The following is an 18382-nucleotide window of genomic DNA, read 5'->3' on the forward strand; positions in this document are numbered from 1 at the left end:
TCTCACCAACTCTATGTGGTAGATTAACCATGCATAATTGATGATTCTCTAGCTCTAGGGAAACTTGAAACAACCAGATTTTTATTTAAGCAAAAAGAAAGGGGGAAAAGGCAGTGGCGTGTGGGAGGCAAGAAATTAAAAAGAAGCAAACTTTTTTGTGGGTTTGGTTCAAATATTCTTGTGTTGATGAGAGTGAGAGCAGAGACTACTGTTAAGGAAAGTATGTTTGCTTTGCTGAGCTGAATGGTGATTATATTAAAAAGGGGAAGCAAACAGGAAACAAACCACACAACAACATGGCCCCTGCTTAGCCTGAAAGAAATATCACTTATGAGTGTCTCTTTGTCTACCCTCTTTAATCAATTACCGAGACTAGACTGGACTAGCAGTCAGTCTCAAAAGGATCATCGGACCAGAAATATATATATTCTGATCTTAGAATGGTCTACTCTTCATTTTCACAGAGTAAATCATCGATGTTGTACTCAATATGAGCAAAATAGTACCACATGAACGTCTTATCCACTACTTACAATATCGTAACATAAAAGGGTTAGGAACAGTAACTTTTGATGAACACATGGACTCGAGCGATTAATTTTTCATATGAAATTTGACATACTGGTGGACCGTTTGTGTGTCACGGAAGATATGTGGCCTCATGTGACATTTCCATCCGAAAGAGGGAGAGCTTGGTAGGTTATGACCTATCCTAGGATCTGGTGCGGGAAGTTCATGGGTTTAAGGCGTGGGGGAATCTGTTCATAGTGGCATGCGAAGTTATCGCCCTAAATAATGAGTGAGAGTGTGTGAGACCGAGTCTTTTCTCTCTTTTCTTTTGCAGTTCCCCAAATTTTTCAAAGAGAAGAAGGGAGACTTGGACTCAGCAGAGGGCCTTCAAATAAAAGAGAAACCTAATTAATAATAAGCATGGAAAGGAAAGGAAAGGAATGGAGAAACAAAGCTAACAATTGGTAGGGAAAACCAAGGAGAGTGTCTCCTAGAGGTAATGCAGCAAAACCCCAAGGCAGGGCTTCTTTGGCGCCGATGTCTACGCTTTGAGTTGTAAGACTTGCTTCCTCTCCTGCTGATTTTTTCTATTTATCTAATTCTACTTGATCGTGTTTCCCTTTTGCTTCTGTTTGTGCGTGTGTGAAAGATACCAACTTTGTACCTATTCCTTCCTTCTATTTAGAAATCTTGTTTCTAGACAAATACGAATTCGCTGACATTCTGCACTCATGTTCCCAAGACTTCGATTTCGATCATACACAAAGTTTGACCCATCTTTTGGTTTCTTTTCTTCTACCTGTACAATATTCTCAATACAGTAGCGGGTCAATTAGTTTTGAGCACTACAAACTGTGATTTAGGGTAATAGACTTGACAGAATACTAGAATTCAGTTAAAACTTAAAACCTAGTTTTGTCCTACCCTAGATACCAAATCATACCATACTGGTACTGTACTCGCTCTGTTTACCCTAGAAATTAAGAAATATTTTTATATATTATAAAGGTTGCAAATAAGCCAAGTGTGTTATTCTTTGTTTTAAATTTAAGAAGGCCAGGGGTGGTGCCAAAATATATAATCAATAGTACGTTGCAAGAAGAGGAGAGAGAGAGAGGTACAATGGAAAGGAGTTGTTTGGAAATTTTTGGTGGAGAATATTTTCAGGTGCATGCGTAGCAAAGCTAGTTTTGATTTATATTGAGTAGAAACTAAGCATGCATATTTGAGGAATTGAGAAACCCTAAAGTAGTGCATGTTGCTCCCCATTGAAATCATTTCACTCACCTGATCTTCCATCATCTTCACCCTTCTCATCTTCTATTCTTCCCATCCCGAGGCAAACCCTACCAGTATACATTCTCCATCATCTTCATTCCCTCATACACTCTCTCTTTCTTTTCTGATAGATGATTTCCGACCTGGTCACAGATATGCATATTCATGTTTGAATATTATCAAAAAGGGTTGTTTATTCTGCTATATATATACTCGTAGCCCTCATATCATTTCATTAACTTGTCTGCCTTTGATTCTTTAACAAGGGCTTATTAGTTCGGTAACCAAACTAGCTGAGGTAGCTTAATTGGTATACACATTTGGCACTGGGTTTCAATTTTCTTTTTTGTGTTTGCTCTCATATATATAGTATTGAAATACAATTGTGGCCTATGCATTAGTATTTGATATATCAATCTGCAGTTATTATATAGTTTCTGGGATATACAAAGTCGTAAATCATGATTTGGAAATCCGACAGATCGACCCACTCCAACAACAATACTACTTGGCCCCAACTCCACACCGCATACATACAATCCTAAGTCCCACTATATACATTGGTCTCCCACTCCACCAAGCTTAAGCTAGCTGCTAGAAGCCAAGTATATCATTTATTTAATTACCTGATATTATCTGATTATTGATGTTTTAAGTTTTTGGTCGATCAACATGGGACCAGATTAATCGAATTGACATTCTTTATTCAAGTACTTTCTCCCTTTATTTAGGTAAGTGGTACCAGGAGACCTGCCCGGGAGCTTAAAAGGGAGAAGAAATACAGAGTGTTTTGAACATCTTGATTGTTTCTGCTAGCTTCGGGTTCATGGTGTTTAAAGAGTAGATGTGCTTTATGCATATAATCTCCTTTTTTATCATATATAAGAAGCAATTTGATGTTTCAGATGCAGGAAGCAGTAGACGGATCGAAAGCGATATTGGTGAGGTTCAATCCGAAGACAGATTTACAAACACATGGCAGCTGCAGGCCACGTAAATTGATCTCAGATTGAGCCGCGCCAATATCACTTTCTTAAATAATTGCCTCTACTCTTCCAATAGCTCTCAGTCGTCCCTCTATAACTTCATAGCTAGATTTCAGTTCTTAGTTTACACATCATGCTTCAGGAAGCTTGCATTACTTATTTCGGTTACTTTCTGCATGATATTGTATGACTCAATGTTCCTACGTACATATCAACAATATGTTACTAATCTTTTAGTTTGATATGTTAGCGCCTAGCTTATTCAAAACCGTCTAGTTTCACAAGTTTCGCTTACAGATGTAAATTTCATGCGAGCAACTTTTCATATATATATATATATAACAGCAGTATATTATTAAGAATTAATTTCAGTTTATCTTTATAAATTTTACACTCAAAATCAGTTTACTCCATAAACTTTTATTTTAATCTGTTCACTCCTATATACTTTTAAATGATATCAAAGAAAAAAAAATTAAGATTTTATATAGATTATATCGATAAGTATGTTACGATACATAATTTTAAAACTTCAGTATTGTTGTAAAATTATTATGAATTTTGTTTTATTCTTGCATATATGATTTAAAACCTTCTTTTAATAGTTTTTGATCGGATTTTAACAAAGAAAATCTTAATTTTATCCTTATTGTTCTCTAGCTATGCCGCACCTGATGGATCATATTCTTTAATCTCTCTGCTTTCTGGTTCCAAGCAAGCACTTTATAGATCGAAAACTGATCAGCCATGCATGCACACAGATATGCAATCCTCACTTCTTTCTCTATCTCACATGAAATAACAATAATTGTCTTAGATTTCTTTGAAAAACATGCATGTTTCAATTACTTCTGATCAAGATTATACTTCAATCAAACCAATAATGACTAACCTTTCCCATAATATTTATTTCTACTCAATATTGAACATTCAGGATTAAGTGCAGTCAAAGAAGTTAACGTACTTATGAATAACTAAGCCTAAAGACGTGAAAAACATATAAAGCCATACAACTTGTACCGCACGTTAAACATTACCGACTATTTGTATCTCTTGCAGCAAAGATATAAAGTTATTAACACACAGAGAACAAATCAATCACAAGAGTTAAGGGTCACAGCCCCGCCTTCTCATTAGAAGAGATAAAAATGATCGACCGGTTTTCCTTTGTCTACGAATTTGACTAATTAGTTCACCAGCCAATTCACACATGTAATTAACCATTCCTTAACGCGTCATTGATTACTGTTTATGGGCAAAAACTTGATTTGACAAAAACAAACCCTGTGGAAAGCATGAGCCAGACTTTTCAATACGTATAGAAGGCTATGTATGGTATGACAATCTAACGATGTGCCAAAGATATAGGCGTCAGAAAATGGTGAGATTTACCACTTGCATTCAATTCCGACCGTAGATCATCTCAGCTCCGTACGTTAGTTCTAATTCTTTTTGTTTCTTTTGTATCATTTTACAACAGATTAACATTCTTCTTGTTACTACAAAACGAGTTTTTGCCTAGGGTATAAACATCTTGTTTGTTCAGGCTGAAGAAGATTCTTAACTTCTCAGTTGATTGTACCAAACCAATCACCCATTGTTAATTAACTTCAATTGTTACGTTTACCAGAGATGTTGCAAACTTGTGAACTGCATGAGTTGTGGACGAAATCGGATGGACTCCGGGCTCGTATCACATCCCATTCAAACTCATCAAGTTTTTCTCGGCTGCTTATCAAGAAGAGCTTTGCTTACCACAAGATGCCTCAACAGCCTCTTAATCTCTCTGTGATGAAATTGGACGGCTCTACCTTCGGTACGTAGACATGCATGCATGTATATTCTTTGTATCTGGTCTTCCATTGAGCATAAATTACGTAGGTTTCTGATGATTTATAATTGCTTCTTGAATTTTAGACGTGCGAGTTTCAAGGATGGCAACGGTGGCCAAACTAATAGAGGCCGTGAAGGATGTTTTTGATCAGTCAGCAAATGAGGATGAAGTGATATCATGGTATGTATGTGTGTGTATGTGTGTGTATGTGTGTGTGTATATATATATATTATAACATTAGCAAATATCCTTTATGTAGTTCAAAAAGTTTGATTTATAATTAATGGGATGTTCAAATTCCTAAGGCCGGTCATCATTACAACTTCGACTGGATCAATATATGCAGGTCACATGTTTGGGGTCATTTTTGCTTATGTTATAATGGCCAGAAGCTACTTGATTACAAGGAATATATTCGACTCATCGGAATCAAAGATGGCGATCAGGTAGCGATTAATTAATAGAACTGTAGTGATTAATTTTGTGGAAATGACTATTCCTTTTCAGGCTTGCTAATGATCTATCCTGTCGTTGTAAATTGTTTGTGCACGTGCAGCTTCGTTTTGTTCGGCATCTATCAGTTAATAGCTTATAATCAACAGGAAAAGAGGCTATGCTATATTCTGAACGAAGAAGAAGCTATCCTTACAATTGATCGATGTGGTTTATGATCTCATCATGATGAACACAGCTTGTAATGTATTAGCGTGAATAACTCTGATTCCCAAATCAAGAGTGATTCACTTCTCCTAATTGAACCCTGATTATATGCAATCAACATTTCTGTGTTCTTCTAAGTTTAGGAATGTCAATCATCTCAGTTAATTAGGAATCTTATTCATTGTAATTATATATGCAGCAGTATATGTGTATCAATTGTACTCTTCCAGATTAATAGAAAATCAATCTTAACAGAATGACTACAGGGAGTTAAGATTTGTGAAGGCCGGAAGAATTCAGCCATGTATGGCTACTTTTTTTTTTTGGGAGTAAGATAACTCAAAATTATACATCTGGTATGTAGGAGATCAAAATCGTTCATTCTTTGTAGTCAGAGTGTTCGTTTACGTGTTACATGTTCAGAAATCAGATGCATAAAAAATTGTTAAATTGAGGTATTGAGTTGAGCAAATCATACTCGATCTGCAGAAGTTCAATCTGCTTGAATACTAGAACCTTGAATTTTTGGATCTTATTTATTACAATCTACTTTTCCAGAAAGCAGATTCTTTTTACTGTTTTACACACAATTTTCCGGAGTTGAATCACTTGAATGAAAAGTCGGTAATTCTTTTCTGCAGTTGTGTTCACTGTAATGATTCCCTAGAAAATGGCATAAAGGAGGTTCAGACAGAGTGATCCATTCTGTTCAGAACGCAAGTTCAAAGTGATTTCTGGATTCTGAAAATGCACTAGTTTATAGTTTCCTTCTGCAAAAATGGAAGAGTATATTCTTTAGAGGCTAGGCTATGCGATGCTGCTGTATATGGCTAGCTAGCTTTGTAGGATGGGAGATCCACATGTCTCACATGTTACTGGAAAGCTGATTCAGTGGATGCTTTGTTCAAATTGCTTAGGGAATAAGTCCAGACTGATAAGATGTTCAATGCTTATGTCACAAACTTATGCACAGAATGTATACATATACATACTTTTCATCTTTGTGAAAAGCATATGTTCTGTTTGGAACAGCAGCAATTTGCAGAATGGAAAGAAAAGGAAAGTGCATATATGCAGTCCTCAAAGCAACTGGCAGTGGCATTCATGTAGCTGCAAATAACAATCTCTGAAATTATCAGCAGTCTAATCTAATGTCAACATAAATATGAGAACATAGACAAATTGTGAGGATCATTCCAAATTGATCAGGGTTAGCTCTCTAATGCAAGCAAAGGGGATTCAAAGGAAAGGATCTCATGAATCTAATTTCCTCTTCCAGTTTGTCCCTTCTACAAACACCCCAAAAGTTCTAGAATCATAAAATATAGTTCTCACACAACCTCATTTAACAGTGAGTAGGCTAAGCATCATCGACGTTGCTGCTTCCCAGTATTCAATGGAGAAGCTCTGATGCTCTTAGAGTGAGTGAACATCAGCTGCTGTTGACTTCCATGATGATCAGGTTTCTTCTTGCGTCTTGCTTGTTGAGATAAACGAGCATGGTGGGACAAGATAGCAAGGTCATTAAGATCCTGCAATGGAGTAAGAACCCTCACTACTTCATCCATTGTAGGCCGGGTTTTGGGGTCCCTATTAAGGCAGTCATAAGCCAACTGTGAGACCTTGTGTACCCCTTTGATAGAGTAATTCAACTCCAAGCGTGGATCCACAAGAAGGAAAAGTTTTCGCTTGTCAGTTAAATATGGCCTAGCCCAAGAGACAAGGTTTTGTTCCCCACTTGGGCGTTTTTTGTCCATTGATCTTCTTCCTGTCAAAATTTCAAGTAAAACTACACCGAAGCTGTAAACATCGCTTTTAGAGGTCAAGTGTCCTGGGAAAATGAAGAAAACAAAAAAGTTACTTGTTTGAATTCAAGTTCCGGGAACATGAAAATCTCCTTTGAGATCTGCAGCTTCCTTACCTGTCATCACATACTCGGGGGCAGCATAGCCGTAAGTTCCAACAACCCTGGTAGAAACATGTGTCTTGTCTCCTTGCGGCCCAGCTTTAGCCAAACCAAAATCTGAAAGCTTTGCAGTGTATTCCTATAAAGATAACTGAATCTGTTGAATAATACAAGCAAAAGAATCGACATTGTTAATCAATAACAGTAAGCACTTACCGAATCAAGCAGGATGTTGGATGTCTTAAAATCTCTATAAATGACTGGTTCTGGAGCATTATGGAGAAAAGCCAACCCTTTTGCTGCACCAAGTGCAATCTTAATCCTATTGGACCATGGCAGAGGTATAGTCCCTTCAAGGTTTTACAAAATAAATAAATAAAACATTTAAAAAGCAGTAACTATCGTAAATCATATAGAAACATCATATATTAAATTGATGCTAGAAAGCATATATACTAATTCAACAATGCAGTTGCACTAGAATCTGGTTAATATCAGATCACATAAGTACTCAGGACCGGCAATAGACTAGAATAAAGTTTTTGTATAACAGAACACGACCCAATGAAAGTATTATAGTGTTTATTTTTTCCAAAGCAGCCATGTAAAGCAGCCCTTAATTAAATACTTCACAAAGACAAAGACGAAAGGACTGGATGTTTTATTGGTATTTTCCAAGCTGAACAGAAAAAGGGTCTTGCTGATAAGTCAATACACACACATATTTATCCACTATGCAGAATTAGAACAAGAGTGTAATCATACTCACTTCTGAAGAGATGATTCTCAAGACTCCCACGAGTCATAAACTCATAAACGAGCAACCGCTGATCATCTTCAATGCAGTACCCAATAAGCTTTACAAGATTAGGATGATGGAGCTGTCCAAGAAAGTCTACCTCAGCCTGTATCGAAATCGTGACATGTCATTTCCAAATTTTCACTACCTGCACAACAATCCGTTATCAACAATAACCTACTAACCCAAGGCAGATATTTCTACTAACCACCCATTCTCTATGGCCTTGGAGACCATCTGGCTTTAAGCTTTTAACTGCTACTGTAATCCCTGAGCCAGGTTTCGCTGGTGCTGTTCCATTTTCCTCTATCCATCCTTTGAAGACAAATCCAAATCCACCTTCCCCAAGAATGCTATCAGGTCTGAAATTCCCGGTTGCAGACTTTAGCTCCTGAAAACTGAATTGGAGCAATTGGCGAGTAGGCTTTTCATCTGATGGTGGTGGATTGGGAGTATCTGAGGATAGTTGGGCTTCATTAGGGGGCAAGAGGTCTCTATTGCTAGCATTGAGATATCTGGTTTCAGTTGCTGCAATGACATAATGTGTGTAAGCCAACATTCTTCAAGGCCAGGTCTTTCAATCACCACATTAGTACATTTTGAAGCCATGACTGAAAACATCAAAGTCCAACTTTTGCAGAAACTGCTGAGTTTTAAACCAATATTACCACATGACTGACCTTATTCACAGACAAATCTAGAAAAAAAAATTAACTACAGGATGGAAAAACTAAAAGCTCACTTTTAGAATATACATGTGAAGTTAATGATTAAGCAGCATGAAGCTATACAATCAGTTCATAAAAGACTGAAACCGGAAGCTTCTCATCAAATAAAAAAGAAAATTTAGGCATCCATTAAAAAACCAAATACAGAAGTAACAGAATCACTCTCATAATTTCTCCAACCACTACCAATTCAATGATCTATTACTGTAACAAAAAAAAGATTGCTCATTTGGTGCTAGATTAGTGATTTTAACACAACCCAAGTTTGAGATCTATAGTCCAGATCATTATTTCCAAGTACAACCAAGACTGCAGGGACTGTCATAAACTACAAAAGTTTGAAACTTTATATAACAAACATAGGCGAAGTCAGAATTCTATCACTCCCATAGAAGATTACCTTGAATTGACTTGAAATCCATAAAGACAGACATAGAGAAACTTCACTATCAAAGTCTGTGAGGAACTGAACACAGGGTTACACCCACAGCAAGATTCATATATAGCAATTCCTAGACAGTTAAATCAATCTACAGAAACCACAGCTTTTCAGAAAACCCAAGAACCCAAATTGCACAATGAAATGGATTAAGCCAAGATGTATGTATCATGAGAACAAAATCTATATGTATGTAATATGTACATATATACCTGCATCATAGACAAGACTGGTACCAGGAATAGAGTTAGCAGAGTCTTTAGAAGCAGAGGACTTGCAGGAACCACTAACACCGCGTCTGAGAACAGCCCAACACCCACACTTCTTGTCCATGGTGCCTCTCTCTCTCTCTCACTTTCTCTCACAAGCTTTTCATGGGTTCATGTCACCACAAATGCATGAAAACCCAGAGAGGCTGATCACCATGGCTCTTGTTGCTTATGGGTACAATAACCTACAAAACTCACAAAAAAACAATAACAGAGGGAAAAAAAAAGAAGAAGAAGAAGAAGGAAGAGAGAAAAAGGGAGAGTGGGAATTAGGGAGTGTTGGTGGTGTTAGCTGTTGGAGATTGCAGGCATCATCATCGCAGTGTGTACAAAAAATACTTTTTTTCCACCACCTTTTTTTGTGGGGGGTGGATTGAGAACCCCTCTCTCTCTCTCTCTCTCTCTCTCTCTCTCTCTCTCTCTCTCTCGGCTTGCTTGAGAAAATTACCAAACGATGCCAATCCAACTACTATTTTGTCAGTTTGATCTCCAAAGGGACCCTGCAAATTTTGGCAATCATGGGAAAAAGAACAGCGTCAGTTATCCCAGAATGAACTGTATGCAAGTTTTGTTAATTTGATGAGGACATGGGATGAGAGAAGGATTCTATACACTACTGTAATCTTTACCAAGGAAAACGCATAGTTTTTTTGGCCTAATTAAAGCAGCAAACTTAGCAAAGCAGAATCTTGCAGTACGTATAAAATAGCAAGTCTGATATTCTTTGTCAAAGCATTTATTTTCTCATCTTGATATACCAGTTTAGTATTTTGATTCCAAATCTTTAATGTTAGTGGCAAATTCCACCCTAAACTCATGCTACTTAAACAGAAATGTACAAGCACTCAAGGATTTAAACATTAATACTCCAAGACGAAATCTATAGTATCTTAAAGTTAGCCTTATAATAAGGAGTAACACATTCATACTGGAATTTGAAGAGTGAGTTTCTGCATTAGAATTGAACAATGTCAATAAGGCCTCAAACATTTAGACTAAGCTAGCAAAAGAAATACTACTTAGGCTTATTAAAAAAAAACTACTTAGTGGTAATCTTGCTAGATCCTAAAGAGACTCATATAGTCCTTCTCTAGTTTCTATAATTCAGCATAATGCTGTAGTAGTAAACTAGTAATAACTAATAAAGTGATAACCAACCATATTCACTTCTTAAGGAAAAATTATATAAGTTGGAGACTTTTTTGGCTTTGGCAAAATCATGTCACCAGAGATTGACTGGGTCACTGAGACCTCAGAGTGACATAGGACTCGTGGTCAGCTGAGTTCACCCCTCAGAACGCAGAAGGCATCAGATTCTGACTGGTCTTCAGTTTTACTGCAGATGATGAAGTGTGAATATCTCGTTGCGCCAGAGCTAAAGATCTTCTTCCCAAACAATTTAAGGAATCTTGTCCAAAAAAAAAACAATTTAAGGAAACTGTGGTGTTTAAGAATTAACAATTAAAAGGCTTTCCCAATTAAGCTAATTAAACAATTCTTGCTTTGCTTGTTCTATTGTCTGGTCAAATCCAATAGAAATACTGAAATAGACTCAAGAGCATATTTGAGTGCTCTCTCTCTCTCTCTCTCTCTCTCACTGGGGCAATGCAGATATATTCCTATGGGACTGGGTGGAAATTAGGAGACTGATCATTGGTGGTGGGCTTTCCTCTCTCTTTTTTTCTTCATGAGAGGGGCCTTTCTAAAGGAAAAGAAGAGAGTAGAGGTGCTTGGTGAGAGGTCATTTTATGAATGGACATGATGCTTCTTTGAGTGAAGAAAACTTATACCCAACATAAGAGAGATCATATTCCATTTAGATCAAGAACGTTATTCTTAATATTTTTCGTTTATCGATCACACATTGCATTTCCATAGCCGAAATTATAATCCTTCAAACTACTCTGAAAAACCATCTTCGCTAATCAAACACCAATATACGTGCAGAAGCAGATCAAAACTAAACTCTCTGTTCTTCTAATTCTCCACTGTGCTTTACAACTTGACAGAGGCCTAGTTGGAAAGGTGTTTGTGCCCATTTGCTCCCACTAAGTGTATAGGATCCCCCACAGAGATATGGACACTGTCTGCCGACTAGTGTAACCCACTAAAAGGTAATCATATGGGCAAATAAGATATCCCATCTTAGATGTACAAAGCTTTTTAGCAAACCCTATCATTGGCGTAGGAGAGAAAGATCGAAGCTTCAAGTTCATAAGGTTCTGTATTGATCACATGCTCTAGGAGCACTACATTGCGAATATAACAAAACCCTTTCTCCAATTTACTTGGGTTAACTAGAAATCTTCTTTGGCAAAGAACGTCACATACTTTCAAGTGCACATCGGTGTCTTGAAGCTTCCTTGATTTTTGCATACACGCAAGAGAACCACAATATTAGCTTTCACTTAGATCAGAAAACCTAGTTAGGTCATAACTTATAATCTATAAAGTAACAAGATGATGAGCCATCAATCAGAGTATACATTTTAGAAAGAAAAATGAATACGTGATTGATGTGGAGCTGATGATTATCTTGAATAGCTTCCCGGTCACATGAATTTGAAAAGGGAAAAACCAACGGTGATTGCAGAACAAGATCATCATCACTTCAACTAAGTGGAGCTTGGTGCAGAGATGCTTTTGGGTCAGTCCATTTCATTTCTCTCAGACCCAATTCTATTGTTTTGCACTTTTTGTTGATTTTAATGATTCCATCTCTGCCTCCAAACTCCAAACCGCAAGGCGAAACCGCGAGATTGAGATTGAAAGCATAAATTTAAAGGCATTATTATTTCAAATTATGTGTTGATTGATGACTTCGGAAATTAAATAATCAAAACAAGCACAAATTGACGAGACAAACAACCAACATTGCTTAGTATGATTTAAGATCACAAAAGTGTTTATTATTGGGTCAAGAATCTCATATACAGATTGACCTAATTCGTAGATTATCTATCAGTTTTATGAATTCATATATATGAAAATACAGATTGATCTAATTCGTAGATTATTTATCAATTTTATGAATTCATATATATATGAAAATACAAATTGACCTACCTCACAAGCACAATGCACAATATAAATCTTATTTCACGAAAAATAAATGATGTAAATCAAACGGTTGAAAATTCTGAATTATTACGCGGTGTAAATATCGCATTTCATTTTTGAGAGTTGGGTTGGGCCTAAATGCCTTAAAAATTCCAAACCCAAATCACTCAAACCCACCTAAGAATTTTTTAATTTTTTTTTTCATAATAGATTAAAAAATTAGGGCCCTAAAAATTATTGGAGACAGCACCAACACCTTGACCAAAACAACTTCAACAAGATAAGAATACACCGCCACCTCCAAAGCACTCAATCAAGCTCCAATAAAATATCGCCACGTAAACGGATGAATATACATACAGTGAGGCCCTCCTGCGTGGCGCCACTTTATTCGTCGTTCACCCAACCCATGCGCATACACGATCAAAGCTCCCCCTCACCGGTGGTTCGCTCCCCGAGGAAACCATCATTTCTTCACCAACAAAGAAAATTAAAAAGAAATGCCCAGCAAAGCGGCCAGAGCTTCAGACAGAGACATAATTTTTCGTTGAGGAAAAAAAAAAAAGAGTAACAAAAATTGAACATTGAATCGATGAAAGCTTAGGGTTTAGGTTCCGATCTGGATCGGCGAAGTTGGGGGATTGGGGATTGAGATCGAACTGCATGATAAGGAAGAAGGAGGAGGAGAGGCGGAGGTTGCTGGCGGAGGAGGAGGAAGAAGAAGAAGAAGAGAGAGCGTGAGGGGAAGCGAAACATGTCTGCCGTAGTGTGCGGGAAGAGATCATCGATATTCGAAGAGCAGCCTCCTGTTTCCTCCAAGAGAATCCGCTTCGCTTCTTCCTCTTCCTCTTCTACTTCTCCGGTACGCTTCTCTACGACGTCGTTTGCTGCTTCTGCTCCTCGTTCCTCCCTCCTCGATCAGCTCAGGGCCGTTTTCCCGGACATGGATAATCAGGTTGCTGATTATCCTCGACTTCTTAATTGTTGTTCGTGAAAATTTATTTGCTCCGATTCGATTGGTTATTTTCGTAATTTTTGTACTGCGATCGTAGCTCATAATCTAGCAAACTGAGAGGCGTACATGTAAAAAATGTTTGGTTTAATTTGTTTCATCTGTGTGTAATTTTTGCTTATTTCGGTTGAATTTGTGATATAGAATATCGTGTGTGTATTTTGTTATACAAAGTTTTGATTGTATGGTGCTGACTATTTTTTTTTTTTGTATCAATGTGGTAGCTTCTTGAGAAAGCGCTTGAGGAATGCGGTGATGATTTGGATTCAGCTATCAGGAGTTTGAATGAGCTGCGATTGAGTTCTGCTGCAAGTAGTAAGTCTGGCGTCGCATCTGAAGCAAATGTGCAACCGCAGGCACAGGGTATGGAAAAGTTTCTGTTTTTTTTTCTTTCTTTTGGCTTCTTTGAACTTGGGCCTCACTCTGATGGACGTAACTGTATTGGTTTTATTTGTTATTGGTTGCGGTACAATTCGTTCATGTATGTGCAATTTTGGTTGTCTCTGTTATGTGACGATCTGCTTTAACTGGTTCGCGTTGTTGTTGAGTCTGCAAAATTTATGTGCATCGTGATGACACTATTACTTTGTTTCAGGTGCAGTAGCAGCGAATGGAGAAGTTTCTGGTAATGAGGATCTGTCGGGTCAAAATAACCTGCCCACGCAAGGAGCCGACTGGGTGGAGCTCTTTGTTAGAGAGATGATGAGTGCCTCTAACATGGATGATGCCAAAACTCGTGCTTCAAGAGTGCTTGAGGTCTTGGAGAAATCCATCTGTTCACGGGCATCCACTGAAGCAGCCCAAAGCTTTCACCAGGTGTGATGTCTTCCGATCAATTCTATGCATATTATTCATTTGTTACTTCCTATTGTTCCACTTTCCCCATTTCGTTTGTTTTAAAATTTGAGGTTTTAACACTGGACTTGTTGATTTGTGTTGATGTAGGAAAATATGATGCTGAAGGAACAAATGGAAGCTCTTATTCAGGAAAACACGATCCTGAAGCGAGCTGTATCCACTCAGCATGAACGTCACAAGGAGTATGAAGATAGAGGCCAGGAATTGCAGCAGCTCAAGCAGCTGGTGGCCCAGTACCAGGAACAACTAAGAACTCTTGAGGTAGATACAAATGTTACATTTGCACGGAAATTTGGGATTTATCTGATTCAATTCAGTAATGTTATCATCTCACTTTTACTCCCCAGGGGGCAAAGAGTATGCCTATGTTAACTATCAACTACATGATTTCCGTGCGACCTAGTTCATTTGGATTTGCTTCTTGCTTTTCATACCAATTGTTGCTTAAATTATACTACTGCTTTATGTGTTCAGTGTATTCTGATTACTGCGTTTTGATACCTCAACAGGTGAACAACTATGCACTTACTATGCATCTGAAGCAAGCTCAGCAAACCAGCTCCATTCCAGGGCGGTTTCACCCTGATGTGTTTTAGGTAGGAAAGATGAGTTGAAATATTTACCAATAGATTCTCTGCTTTGGTATGGTGCTGCTAATTATATGAAGACACTTCATTATGCCCTGTTATCTGGACACCGGCTATGTATTGGACTATTGGCCATCCTCTACTGAATTCTGATGAAGACACAGATTGAGTTTCATTCAAATACAATGTCAAGAATTTGTTCTCGTTCCCATTTGGCCAATCACTGCGTTTATATTTGGAGTAACTTTCATACTTAGTTGTTTTCAACTTTATAGAGTAACAGTTGTAATTCAATTGGATCCCTTCTATACTTCAATGAAGATAATATATGCTTTCAGAGTTTCAGCTCTTGCTGAATGTCTCAGGATGAGCTCTTGTACATACCATGCATTCACTTCAATGAAGACGCGGTTGGTCATGTTAATTTGTTATTGGCATCCCTGTAACTGCACGGGGTTGGCTATCTGTGGAAAACTTCATTAATCAGTATAAGGATTATTACTTTAGGATGACTACATCTTCTCTGTATATTACTTGGTTGTTCCAGAAAGTATTGGTCTAGGGACCCAAACACATCTAGCTTTTGCTTTTGCTTCTTTTATTTCCCTTTTCTTCTAGGCAAATGCCAGCAAAGATGCTGTATTTATTTGTAAAGAAATTTGAAGCTGAGCGGTTGCTGGGGTAAGCTTATAAATATCTGACAATAGTTGGTGTGCACCTGGCTTATACATACAGAACATGACTATTGCTCTAAAATCAAAATAGTTGGTAAGCCTTAAACTAAAGAGTTGAGCATTATTGAGGTAGACTGAATAGAACCCATATTCATATTTCATAGTACTGCATAAGAATAGAGATCATACCAAAGAAAGAAAAAAAATGCATTCCCAAAAACTGTAGAGGCATAAACCATGATAGTTTGCCTGCCATGAAAAGTAAAAATGACAATTTAAAGAAAATAACTAGCTAGTGGATTGTTGGTTAGAGGATTGCGAGACTCGGCCATTTCAGTGCATCTAGTTTCTGCAGGGAAGCTTGTGAAGTTTGATGAACCAGAACTGTTCTTGTTTCCTATACAACAATGGTGTGTGTGTTTGATTAATTGGACTTGAACCAAGTGCCTTACTTGATCAAAAAGCAGTGAGAAGCCTCCCACCTTTCATCATCATCTTGAACTCATCGAAATTAACCATTCCATCTCCATCTTTATCAACCTTCTTCACCATTTCCTTACAAGCCTCAACTCTATTCCCTTCTCTCAAACCCAAAGAGCACAAAACCACCCCCAACTCCTCCACAGAAATCAACCCATCTTTATCCTTGTCAAACACATCAAAAGCCTCCTTCAGCTTCTCCTCTTGGTCCACATCACTAACTTCACTTCCGGCTTCTCCTCCGCTCATAATAGACTGACCCTGGCAGAGCAAGCAGAACTCGGAAAAGTCGATCAGCCCGTCTCCGTTTGCGTCGACCTTCTTCACCATTTCTTCAACTTCCTCATCACTCATGAAGACCCTGATGTTCTTCAGCGACTCCTTCAGCTCCTGCTTTGTTATAAACCCATCACTGTTCTTGTCGAACGTAGCAAACACCCTCTTCAGCTCCGGATCCTCCTCCCTTTTCGTTGTCATCACTGACCTAACGTCTTTCTTGATCACTTCTTTCTTCGTTGCAGCCGACTTAGAAGCCGTTTGGATTGGAACAAAAGACTGAAACCATGCAAGAAGCTTGCGGTTGGGGAAATATATAAAGAAGGCAGCAAGAAATAGAAGTGCTAGCAACAGTAACGTGGTGAACACCATTATTTTTGTTCCTTCTTCTTTGACTTTGAAGAAAAACAAGGAGAAGGAGAAGATCGAAGTAGAAGGAAAGGAGGAGGAAGAAGGAGAAGAATGAAGCCGAAGATGGTTTTGTCTTTGTTTAATAAAACTCCAAAGTGTTTGTGAGATCGAAACTCAAAAGGGATTCTTGAGCACTCACGTCAATTGTGGTTAACGCGGTTTTTGGTGGAGGGGTTTGATCCCACAAACCGCGTGATCTGAAACATAAACTATATATGAATGTGGAAAATTATTATTCTTACAAAAAAAATTTTTGTAAATTATTATTTACTGTAAATGATATATATAGCTTGTGAGAAAATTAAACAATATTTGCAAAGTTGACTTGCAGAGAGACAACCAATACTGTAAAGTCCAAGGAAATTTTGATGAATAATTCTAATGATTCATAGTTTTATACCAAATGGGGTTCTTGGAAAGAAGATGACTTTCTCGAAAACAAGAGTTGCTAGGCTGCCTAGGAATCTCAATCATGCATATTAAAGATTGTTGCCTAGTCTTTTGTTCATCTCGTTACATAACGTGTTGTGGATATTCTTATATGCCTAACTAGCTAGCTAATTTGTTTGTTTGTTTGTTTAGGATTATATCATATCGGCTAGCTTTAAGATCCTTGCGTTTATATTTCACGTTTTCTTACAATATATTGCTCATTGTGCAATGGTGGAGCTAGGATTATAACATCGGGGATGCTTGATTCTCCCTAAAAAAAGACTAAAGAGTAAAATTCATCATAAATTTTCTTGAAAACTTTTGAGTTTGAGGATGCTTGAGACTCCCTAAAAAAGGGCTAAATCCGCCCCTGTCATTGTGTACTGTAATATGTTTTCACATCTGATTCTGATACATTGTACAAGTGAGTGTTTTAGTGGAACAACGATATTAATGGTTGTAAGATTAAATACTATTTTCAAATAGAAGGGACTTCTCATTCAAATCAGATAATGAGCCCTTTTTTTTCCAATCTATATCGGAGATAAAATTATGTGTCTCCCGATCCATTGTCTATATCATATCATCTCTCTCTATAGAGTTTCAACATCTGATCAGACCCGGACCTGCAGAGGCCTAAGAGGCAACAGCCTCATGCACCAAAGCTCTTGGGGCACCACACGCAAGGATTCAACATCCATAGATTTGATGAGTGGCGTCTTTTAGTGTAACAGGGTTTGTAGGAATCAAGAAGGTTTGAGAATAATTATTCTGATAGATATTCACTGATGCCATTTTTTTTAGAGAAACCAATAGGTTATATAGATATTTATGTGCCAATAGCAAGTAAATACTCATATGATGTGTCAAATGACTCAAATCATCAGACAATATGTTATGAGTCGAAACTTAATAAGGTTAAATCGAAAAAAATTGTCTATTCTATAACTGATACAAGCATAACAATAGGTAACAGATTAAATTAAATGAAAATAATATTGGGTTTAGACTCATGCTCCAAAGCTCAAGCCCAAAACATATCTTGTGAAACCCTAGGCAATGATTGTACCTTAGCCGCGATCAACCCTAGCCGCAAACAAGCATTACACATCACCAGCCGGTGAAGCAAACTTGCATCAATTATGGCTTTTCTACTTCGTGTGAATTGATCTCCATCATGCCT

General features: G+C 37.6%; 4 protein-coding genes across 4 annotated transcripts; 2 read left to right on the plus strand and 2 right to left on the minus strand.

The window, feature by feature from the left end:
- The first annotated feature begins 4409 nt into the window (after nucleotides 1-4409).
- On the plus strand, nucleotides 4410-5298 carry LOC126799494 (U11/U12 small nuclear ribonucleoprotein 25 kDa protein-like). Its single transcript, XM_050526708.1, has 4 exons — nucleotides 4410-4590; nucleotides 4692-4788; nucleotides 4955-5054; nucleotides 5165-5298. The coding sequence occupies exons 1-4, from the start codon at nucleotides 4536-4538 to the stop codon at nucleotides 5201-5203; spliced, it is 291 nt and encodes a 96-aa protein (XP_050382665.1). The 5' UTR covers nucleotides 4410-4535; the 3' UTR covers nucleotides 5204-5298.
- Nucleotides 5299-6375: 1077 nt separating this feature from the next.
- LOC126799485 (serine/threonine-protein kinase PBL34-like) lies at nucleotides 6376-9805 on the minus strand. The gene is made up of 6 exons (XM_050526696.1): nucleotides 9353-9805; nucleotides 8182-8501; nucleotides 7944-8079; nucleotides 7391-7524; nucleotides 7190-7313; nucleotides 6376-7099 (listed from the first exon to the last, which is right to left on the minus strand). Exons 1-6 carry the CDS (start codon nucleotides 9471-9473, stop codon nucleotides 6636-6638), a joined length of 1299 nt encoding a protein of 432 aa, XP_050382653.1. The 5' UTR covers nucleotides 9474-9805; the 3' UTR covers nucleotides 6376-6635.
- Nucleotides 9806-13106: 3301 nt separating this feature from the next.
- On the plus strand, nucleotides 13107-15293 carry LOC126789112 (uncharacterized). The gene is made up of 5 exons (XM_050515183.1): nucleotides 13107-13424; nucleotides 13706-13844; nucleotides 14077-14297; nucleotides 14427-14600; nucleotides 14849-15293. The coding sequence occupies exons 1-5, from the start codon at nucleotides 13224-13226 to the stop codon at nucleotides 14933-14935; spliced, it is 822 nt and encodes a 273-aa protein (XP_050371140.1). The 5' UTR covers nucleotides 13107-13223; the 3' UTR covers nucleotides 14936-15293.
- Nucleotides 15294-15730: 437 nt separating this feature from the next.
- Nucleotides 15731-16940, minus strand: LOC126788341 (calmodulin-like protein 3). Its single transcript, XM_050514319.1, has one exon. It carries the CDS (start codon nucleotides 16726-16728, stop codon nucleotides 16057-16059), a length of 672 nt encoding a protein of 223 aa, XP_050370276.1. The 5' UTR covers nucleotides 16729-16940; the 3' UTR covers nucleotides 15731-16056.
- Nucleotides 16941-18382: the final 1442 nt, after the last annotated feature.

This window comes from Argentina anserina, chromosome 1 (assembly GCF_933775445.1).
Source record: "Argentina anserina chromosome 1, drPotAnse1.1, whole genome shotgun sequence".
NCBI classification, from domain to species: Eukaryota; Viridiplantae; Streptophyta; class Magnoliopsida; order Rosales; family Rosaceae; genus Argentina; species Argentina anserina.

What these genes read in the sequence shown, in the direction of transcription:
- LOC126799494 (XM_050526708.1), top strand. Translation starts at nt 4,536, where the DNA reads ATGCCTCAACAGCCTCTTAATCTCTCTGTGATGAAATTGGACGGCTCT. An exon ending in ATTGGACGGCTCTACCTTCG is followed by an intron (nt 4,591 to 4,691) that starts GTACGTAGACAT and finishes CTTGAATTTTAG; the next exon opens with ACGTGCGAGTTTCAAGGATG. An exon ending in GAGGATGAAGTGATATCATG is followed by an intron (nt 4,789 to 4,954) that starts GTATGTATGTGT and finishes CAATATATGCAG; the next exon opens with GTCACATGTTTGGGGTCATT.
- LOC126799485 (XM_050526696.1), bottom strand. Translation starts at nt 9,473, where the DNA reads ATGGACAAGAAGTGTGGGTGTTGGGCTGTTCTCAGACGCGGTGTTAGT. An exon ending in AAGGCCATAGAGAATGGGTG is followed by an intron (nt 8,080 to 8,181) that starts GTTAGTAGAAAT and finishes ATTTCGATACAG; the next exon opens with GCTGAGGTAGACTTTCTTGG. An exon ending in CCCCGAGTATGTGATGACAG is followed by an intron (nt 7,100 to 7,189) that starts GTAAGGAAGCTG and finishes TCATTTTCCCAG; the next exon opens with GACACTTGACCTCTAAAAGC.
- LOC126789112 (XM_050515183.1), top strand. Translation starts at nt 13,224, where the DNA reads ATGTCTGCCGTAGTGTGCGGGAAGAGATCATCGATATTCGAAGAGCAG. An exon ending in TCCCGGACATGGATAATCAG is followed by an intron (nt 13,425 to 13,705) that starts GTTGCTGATTAT and finishes TCAATGTGGTAG; the next exon opens with CTTCTTGAGAAAGCGCTTGA. An exon ending in AACAACTAAGAACTCTTGAG is followed by an intron (nt 14,601 to 14,848) that starts GTAGATACAAAT and finishes ATACCTCAACAG; the next exon opens with GTGAACAACTATGCACTTAC.
- LOC126788341 (XM_050514319.1), bottom strand. Translation starts at nt 16,728, where the DNA reads ATGGTGTTCACCACGTTACTGTTGCTAGCACTTCTATTTCTTGCTGCC.